The sequence below is a fragment of the Octopus bimaculoides genome, chromosome 7 (genome assembly GCF_001194135.2).
Source record: "Octopus bimaculoides isolate UCB-OBI-ISO-001 chromosome 7, ASM119413v2, whole genome shotgun sequence".
Lineage (NCBI taxonomy): Eukaryota > Metazoa > Mollusca > Cephalopoda > Octopoda > Octopodidae > Octopus > Octopus bimaculoides.
This window is the reverse complement of record NC_068987.1, coordinates 54023110-54032597: the sequence shown is the minus strand read 5'-3', so window position 1 is coordinate 54032597 and position 9488 is coordinate 54023110. Positions and strand designations below refer to the sequence as shown.

At 34.2% G+C, this 9488-nt stretch overlaps 1 protein-coding gene across 44 annotated transcripts in view; it reads left to right on the top strand.

Moving 5' to 3' along the window:
- LOC106869507 (troponin T, skeletal muscle) overlaps window positions 1-6612 on the top strand; it is a 92086-nt gene extending 85474 nt beyond the window's left edge. For all 44 annotated transcript variants that reach the window (XM_052969690.1, XM_052969683.1, XM_052969685.1 and 41 more), the window contains 5 exons: window positions 769-809; window positions 1140-1184; window positions 3065-3101; window positions 4015-4319; window positions 5653-6612. In XM_052969690.1, coding sequence (XP_052825650.1) covers window positions 769-809; window positions 1140-1184; window positions 3065-3101; window positions 4015-4239 — 348 coding nt within the window. In that variant the 3' untranslated portion in view covers window positions 4240-4319; window positions 5653-6612. The remainder of the gene's footprint in view (window positions 1-768; window positions 810-1139; window positions 1185-3064; window positions 3102-4014; window positions 4320-5652) is intronic.
- The last annotated feature ends 2876 nt before the right edge of the window (window positions 6613-9488 follow it).

Genomic DNA, 9488 nt, shown 5'->3' with positions numbered 1-9488 from the left:
AAGATCGGTATTTAAAATATTGATCTTATCAAGTGGTCAGCATGGGAATAAAAACCATCAAAGGTAATAATTATTTAAAATTATTTAAAATTATAATACAGGGTATCAAGAGATACCACCACGCTGAAAAAATAGCAGTCAAATCCTGACTCCAAAACCACAATAAATGTCCGCAAGGCACGATTAGCGAAGACGAAGACCAAATAAACCAGTAAAAATAATAAGATAATTTCAAATCCTGGATTTCTGGCTTTGCATAAATGATATATATATATATATATATATATATATACTGATATTCCGTCGGTCACGACAAGTATTCTGCTTGATCTGATCGACAGAAAACCCTGCTTAGGAAATTTACGTGCGAGTGGGTGACCACTCCACAGGCACGCACTCCAGAGATTCAGCGTGACACAGAAGGTGAGAAGGCTGGCTCTTTGAAATACATGTAAAGCTCATTTTCGCCAGCTGAGTGGACTGGAGTAACGTGAAGTAAAGTGTTTTGCTCAAGGATACAACGCCCCACCGGAAATCGGCTTCACAACTTGACGATCGTGAGCCGAATACCCTAACTACTAAGTCACGCGCCTTCATACAAGACCCCCCCCACACACACACACAGTGCAATGTAAATTGCTTTGCATATAGCTAGTTAGTTACATGTAAGTCGAGCCAACTAAAGAATTTGTTAACACTCGTATTATGTTGTATGCATCTACATATACATGCCTATGTATATAAAACTATTTTTTCTTTCTTTACTAGCTTATTGAACTCGCCGAGAGAGCTAGACAACTTAGCAAGGGGTATGTATTGATATTATATTAACATTGCTTATTTTCATAATTTATTGTATCCGTTTACTCACATATATACACACATAGACGATGCTTGTGTGAAAGTGTCTGAGCACAGTTATTTCACGGTCAAACAAAGTACAATTCCTACAATGTTAATTGCTGTACTTGTAAGTTTACATTTTGTATATGAATGCAAATTATGGAAGTCGGTTTATCAGGAGAATTCCTATATTCGGCGAGATGCTTGAGTTACTATTTTTATAAAATATTTTCTGTTGAGATTTCTTGTGTATTTATATATCTCATTGTTTTTAATGTTCTGTTTTCATTTTTTAGCAAGGGAAAGAAGACATCAGGAGACGTTCAGAGAGTTGATGACTCGTAAGTATTTCATAAGTATAAATATGTACTACTAAGTATATTTATCAATATCATCGAATCTGTTTATATATATATATATATATATATAAACAGATTCGATGGAGCAAGTTGAAAGAATCGAAACCGTGATCTTGCGATCGTGAATGCAACACCCTATCCACCAAGTACGCAAGCTTGTCTGCGTGCACACACACACACACACACACACACACATTGCCATGAAAATGTTTCCTGGCATTTTACACAAACTGTAAAATAAAATAAATGATACTTTAATAGGCAATATAGTTAAACAGGATAATTGATTAGTTTCATCTCCGAGGATATATGCAGTTTAGACGACAGGTTACTCCGTATCCACCTTTCTCGAATTTCACTGGATTAGTTTGTGGTTATGGGACAAACACTTTCCCAGCGCCCGTACATTGCACTATAACTACAGATCATGCAGTTACATAGAAAAAATATTTGATGTAAGACCATACTTGTATAGGACTCTAATGACGTTCTGAATTTTATCTATAAAAATATTTCAGTTTAGCACCGCAAATTAATAAAACGTCTATCAGTTAGGTATTATCATTGCTGATTACTGTGGTAAACATGGTGCCATTTATGCCATTTAGTTAATACTATGAGAACCTAGTCGACGAGAATCACAAGAATTTAGACAATGGACATATATAACGGCAAATATAAATATGTATGTATGTAGGTATGTGTGCGTGTGTGTAGATAGCTATATTGGTATATGTATTTGCATATGTGAGCTAATATATTTGTGTGTGCGTATACATACACTATATTAATTATTTCAAGGTTATAAATACCTCTTAAAGCGATGTCAGCATCCAGGATTCCCGGTTTTATCCAGTGTATTAGTGAAATACTAAAAGTTGTTAGCTTCACATTGATGGATATGGGTATATTACTATTTATGTATAAGAAAAATAGAGAAATTGGTATGCAGACATCAATTTATTTAAACGAATCCGATTTCGAACAATATCAAACTCATAGATCCTACAATCATTCCCATGCCCAATTGATTCAAATTAGAAAAAAATCATTTAAATATTCATATTGAACATAGTTAATTGAACATTTCCTCAGGGTCAGAACTTGATAGAAAAAGGAACTACATCCCAGTGTATTAATATATCATTGGTAAACTCAGCATTAAATTCAGATACGTGCGTTTATGCATTCTTGTCGGTACTGTGCAGAATAGTTTATTAGTAATAACGATAAGATTAGCTTGAAGAAATTGCTCTATAGTTATTTAATTAAAAGGTGCAGTTGGTCTTCAAATTTTTCCATAGAGATTAAATAAAATAAGAAGTGTCCATATTTGCCTTATCTGTCTAGCAGGTCAGAAATGGCATGCCGCATCTGTGTCGCTTTAAGAGAACAACAGTCTAAGGATGGCATTGCTCTAAATCGAGTTCCAGCCATCATATATAGCCTATGTCAAAGTACATCCCACTATATTCAAACGTGATAATCACACGTTTTAATGTTCTATTTAATGAAGATAATCTACTTATTGTTTTGAAATTCTAAAGCTCAGAATCTAGAGTTATAGAGCGGAGATAATCATAATATAAAAACCCAAGTATAAAAATTGCTCACCTCTTACAAACGTCTCTTATCGAGATTGCATTTGAAGTTTTGTTCGGATTCTTGCATCAACAGTATTTTGGTTTTCATAATAAAGTCAAAATGAAGTGTTTGTTGGTGCTGTATTTGATCATGATAAGTCTTGTATATATAATGTTTTAAAGAGATTGGTTTTTTGCATAATTTGTAAGAATGTTTAGATGAATGTTGTGATTCAAGTCTCTAATGCATGTCTTAAATTTTTTCTTCTGCTTTTACAGTTTTGACAATTTGGCAGATAAATATGCAGGTTGCCCTGTAAGTAAATTTACCAAACTATATATCTCGAAAAATTCTTTACATCTCTCTCTCTCTCTCTCTCTCTCTCTCTCTTGCTTCCTCTCTTATATTTTATATGCGTATGCACGTATGTATGTACATATATCATCATCATTGTTTAACGTCCAACTTTTCATGCATGCATGGGTCAGACGGAATTTGTTGAGAGGTTATCTACAGTTGGATAACTTCGCCAACCTACATGTTTCCGAGCAAAGTAAAAATTCTCATGCCCCAAAACAAACGGCATCACTTCTATGATGGTAACGATCTTTTACAAATATCACGTGATGCCATAACGAGAGTGCACGCGCGCACAAACAAATCTTTTTTAGTTAATGAGAAAAATTTATAAAGTGACTCAGAGGTCGAATGATTCGTGCATAGCACTTGTCAAATTCAACAAACTTATCGAACGTTTAACTGTCACGTACGAAACTCGGCCTTGAGTCAGTCACTTTGTAAATTATCACCATTAAAAATGATATATGTATATGAATAAATAGGCACTAAGGCTAGCGTTATAGCATAATCTTTACCAAGTCGTACCTTTCAGTATTTGTTATGGCTCTTTACGTTCTGAGTTTCCTTCTTACCGTGAAGACCTTTGTCTTAGGTCGATTCAGAGTCGGTAAAATATCGTACCCTTAAAATTGTTGCCTTATGCTAAACTTTAGAATTATTATTATTATTGTTCAGTAGTTTTATTTTTATAACGTGCTTTCACTTCACTACCGAGCGCAGCTCTGTGCGCCTTGGGTATGTGCTGTGGTTTGCTGTGGTGCTCTTATGGTTACTGTATTGAAAGTGTTTTGCGTAGGATGTGTGCAGTACCCAGTAGTGCAATTTTCTATTATTATTATTATCATTATTATTATTATTTCTTTTCTAGCCCAAAATCTTACTTCATAGCAAATATGAACGTCTCACAGACCACAGAAGTTATTGTGAACGAAAAGATTTGTACGAAAAAGTAAGTAAAGAATTAGAAGAACTGATAGACAAAGACAGGAAGATCAAAGAACACCAAAGAACTGTACGCCACAAAGTTGGAGAAGGTGGTGAAGGTGAAGGTGAAGGTGAAGAAGTTCCTCAGGAGGAAGAAGTTGAAGCTTAAATGAACTAATTAAACAACTTTCAAACAACAATATAAAAATGATTTTTAAAATGTATTAAAAACATATAGTTAGTTCAAAGGTAAGTAACTTTCAGTGAAGATATCTTAGCATTGTTACATGTGCATTTTAAATATTTCTATTGCCGTGTGTATCTCATACAAAATGTGTTCACAAGTTGCTGTGGAATTGTCTGAAATAAAATTTCTTCATCAGAAAGAGATTTCATCTCAGATAATTCGAGAATTCAACGGTGTCATGTCTTCTAACTGTGAAGATGCATTTAGTGCGATAAACAGATGCCGATTTTAATTTAATACTGCTTCAATTGTGCTAATGTTTAATTCTGTTTATCAAGAAGCAGGTGACAACGGGTGCACGGCATTGGCTAGACTCGAGAAAGGTGAAACGCGTCTGTCATTCTCCTGAGTCACTGCAGCAACGATGGTTACCTCGTGTCTATATCATATTTTTTAACACAAGTCTCTGAAGATATTTTGCCTCAGGCAGACAATTGCAAAGCATCATGCTTTCTAACGGTCTATATAGATTTTGTTTATACGCAGATAGCGACTTTGATTTAATGCTGTTTCAGTTGTGCATTCAGAGCTTTATACATATTTACTTGTTGACTCTACTTTGTTGTACGTGGGTAACCAGCAGCGCCGATAGCTTGGCATGGTGGACTACTAATCGAAGCAAATCGGTATTTATATACCATAGTCACTTGTGTTTTGTTCACGAGGAAAATACCATGGGATGATTGTATAAGGTCCTATGAATTAACGAAAAAATACTAAGTTCAAGTCATCTTAATGAAAATAAATTTGGACCAAAACATGAAAACAATCTAGTACTTAGTTCTCAAACGGCTCCATAATATTCATTATCAAATTTGCTGTACTTCCGGTTTGAATTACTTGCAAAAACAGTTCATTCCACCTTAAACTCACAATGTGTAGTAATAAACCACCAGGTGAATTTCTAACTTAAGTAGGAAGGATTTTCTCAGAATTATTTGTTAGATCTCAGACCTATCACTCAGAAACATCGGTCTGTTCCATTCAATTTGATATTCCGAGCTGAAGTCTAAATTGATTTATTTATAATATTAATCTATAATAGGAAATAATTATTCGTAAAATGGAAATAAATTTAGAAAAGATTTTAAAAATCAAAAGATATGCTCAGTTCATTTGAATTCGATCAATTTCCTTGTAATTTCTGGTTATTAGATACAACTACAATGACAAGTGGTTTGTCTATAATTCTTCAACGAAAATGCATAATATTCGTAACAAAATCAGCTTAAATTCCGTTGGCCTAATTAATAGTGAATCCTTTTCTCCTTGTATTTGAAAAGACTATTTTTGGTATTAAAGTTGGTAAATATTTTATTTTTCGCTTTATTCCAGAAATCTTTAACGTTTGAGTGTGACCTGCTTTTTCTTATCAAGATCAGTATTCTTACCAATTCGAAACAACTGATGTCCAACTTAATATCTGGTTGGACAGTAAGCTACAGATCTTGACCTCAGAACAAACTGACCAACTCTCTGATCTCTATCTTCCTTGCCCCCTTTAAAAACCTTAATTCTGCTGACAAGCGACTTCTAGGACACTCTGAAGAAATAGAGAGAAGCAAAGCAGAGAAAAATAATTGACTACCATCTGAAAATCTGACGGGTATTGGTTCAAAAATTAAGATCAACTATAATAAAAACTTCCATTTGATTGCTTTAGCAGTATAAAAATGGATTCAATATTACATGAAAATAATGAAAAAATTAATCGTGTAATTGAATAGAATCACGCATATATAGATATGTTTGTCAGGTGACCTAGACTTCTTTTTCTCTGTTTTCAACATCTAGTCGCTATTTTCAGCAGCTATTTTGATGCCGTTCAAGAAACTTTATACATCGCATTTGTTGAAATATGTCGCTCAACGTATTATTTTTCACCATGTTTGTTGTCGTCAATTATAACAGATCAGTTTCTATTGTATGGCATAATAAAATATTAAGTGGAATTTAATATTCATAATAAAACGAAAGAACACAATTACTTAAGAGTTCCTTAATTTTCTTTTACTCTCACTGATGGAAGCTGACCATTTCGGTTCACAAAACAGAACCCATGTTTATATCGATAACAACAATAATAGACAACAAATCATTAAAGAACACTGAAATATATAAGAAGCATTTAGAAAAGAAAACCTATTTATTGTGTGTATGTTAAATGCTGTTCTCATTTCTTGTTAAATATTGTTGTTTATCAAGCTGTCACTGAGAGGGAAAGAGAAGGAACGTCTCTATATATGTATTACCTTCAAACTAAATAAAGAGTGTGACCTATTCCCCACTTCAAAACTCTTGTCTTAATTTGTAATTTGATTTTCTTTTCCTTTCAAATTTTGGTTTTTGTGAAGAAAGAAAATATATATATATATATATATATGTGTGTGTGTGTGTGTGTTAAATAAAATGAGACTATTTCGAGATGGTCATTTTTTTTTTTTTGCAAAATAAACTCACGCACTATATATTTGTCTTTCACCTCATTTATTACTGCTCTTATTCTAACTTATGTCCGTTGTCCGGAAATCTTTCGTCACACATCCGTGACCTCTTCAGCTACAATGTTCGTCTTCGTGTGTGCTCTTATCCCAACTTATTTCATTCTGCTCATACACGTCATGTGTATGTGATTACGTGTGTGTCTGCATAAGTGCGTGCATGTATGTCTATGTAAGTTCTATATGTATGTATATATGTATATATGTACATGTGTGAGTTTCTGCTTTCAAAATGGGAAAGAAACAAATGCTTCTTTGGCCTTAATTGGTATGTTAAATCAAGATAGAAAATTCCTACCTCGGGTACGAAATGTTTCAGGTTTCGCTGAAAAGAAACACGATAAGTCATTTTAAAAAATCTTTTCACAATAAACTGTTTTCATTCTAATTAATAATGATTTAATCTGAAAAGATGATAGTTGGAGCAAGATCTGCGGAGTGGGGAGGATGAGACAAACTACCCATTTTTGTGCCATAACCTTTTCCTGAATGGCCAGGGCAATGTGTTGTCGTACATAATCTTGTAAGAGTACCACTCCTTTACGAGTAATTTGCTTTTTCTGCAAATTTTTCTGCTGTATTAACTTTCACTTTGGTTTAACACTTCATGATATACAACACCCTTCATATCGTACCAGACGGAGAACATAAGTATTTTTTCGACTGTTTTCATAGCGTGATAACCGTTGTAGTATTCATTGAATATGATTATAGATAACTTACTTTCATCACTTGAGGTGATTCTACACTGGAAATATTTGTCAGCAAATCTATTTTTCAATGAAAGTGTTGCCTTCTTTCATTAACTTAAAAATTAGTCAAATAATAAGGAGGCAATTGCTTACATACGTTTCTTAGTCCATGAAGATGTTCTATGGTTGAAGCGCAGCTTGAATTGAAATGTTTTACTAATACTCCCACAGTTTGCTTGAGGTTTTCCCTAACTACAGCTTAAACTTGGTCGTCCAGATCGTGAGAAATCTGCAGGAGAAAAGTTTCCCAAACGAAATTTGCCTAACCATTGTTGGCAAGTCCGGACAGTTAAACTATCATTTCTATAGATAGAACAAACGTTTCTTGTCACTTCAATTCTTGAAGAGCCAATCTGAAATTCATACAGCATTCATTGCCTGATATGGGTCAGATCTAAACTCATTTTAAAAGGGTAGAATCAATACGAATTTAATCATGGTGATATAAAATAATCTACAAAAAATAAAATAGGGAAAAATGTAAAAATGAATACTCATTTTAGCTTAAGTACTGAAAAATTCTCCTCAAAGTGGTCATATGGAAAAGCGACAGGGCTGTTTTTCCAACCACATCAATAAGGTATTGCATTTTACTATTATAAATCGAATGTGTTTTGGAATATATTTGAATTTCTTACATGTCTTGAAAACTCAACCTTTCTTTTTTGTAGTTGTTAATCATTTGTGTATATTTTTTACGAGAAAGCGTGGCTATGTGTTAAGAAGTTAGCTTCCCAATGACATGATTTATGGTTCAGTCCCAGAGCGTGACATCTTGAGCAAGTGTCTTCTACTATAACCTCGAGCCGGCCAGAAATTGAAAGAAGTAGACAGAAATTGAAAGAAGCTTGTTGTGTGTGTGTATATATATATATATATATAGTGTGCGTGTGTATGTGTGTGTGTGTATCTACCTGGCAACCAGTGTTAGTGTGTTTACGCCTCCGTAACTTAGCGGTTTGGCAAAAGAAACCGATAAAATAAGTCCAAACTTAAATAAAATTCTTGGTGGAGGTGCTCTAATATGGCCACAATCTAAGACTGAGGCAATTAAGAGATAACGTTGATGGCCTCTTAGTTACATTTTACATTAGAAATAGGCACAGGTATGTTTGTGTGGTGGAGTTTGCTTCTCAATAAATGGGTTTTCTGTTCAGTTCCTCTATAATTTTTGCCAACATAGACGTCGTGTTTTTGTGAGCTTCCTCATTTTTTCAAAAGAACTGACTGCTTAAATGAAGTAAAAAAACTAAGCAGAGAATTGTCGCCGCGTCGATATGTGGGATATTAAACTCGTTCTAAGGTGTTTAACACATATAAGGAAAGAAATCCCCAAAAGGAATGTAGCTCCAAACTGATGTGTCGCAGATGTATCTAGATGTGCTAAGGATTTTTAGAAAGTCAACTTTAACGCTTTAGAAAATTTACTCTGAATCTTTTTGAGCGTTTTGAAAATTATGTGATGAATACCTTTAACGAAGCACTAGAGGAGCTTTCGTGAAGCACCAACACTTTAATATAATTGTAGGGGCCTTGCCGTCATAAACAGCGTACCGTGGCAATTTTTTAGACCTATCAGAGCCTGAACTTCTTCAGAACTGACAACACTGACAACAATCAATTTCCTCTACGAAGGAAGTGAGACAGACCATAAAGAGAAGAACCAATATTCTTTCCTACTCTAGGTACAAGGCCCGAATTTCTTGTGGAGTTGGGGTCAGTCGATTAGATCGACAAAAGTACGCAACTGGTACTTAATTTATCGACACTGAAAGGATAAAACGTAAAGTCGACCTCGGTGGAATTTGAACTCAGGAAGTAAAGAGACAAAATAACGCTAGGCATTTCACCCGGCATGCTAACGTTTCTGCCAGCTCACCGCCTGAGTGAAGAACCAATATTAATAGACGACTAATAT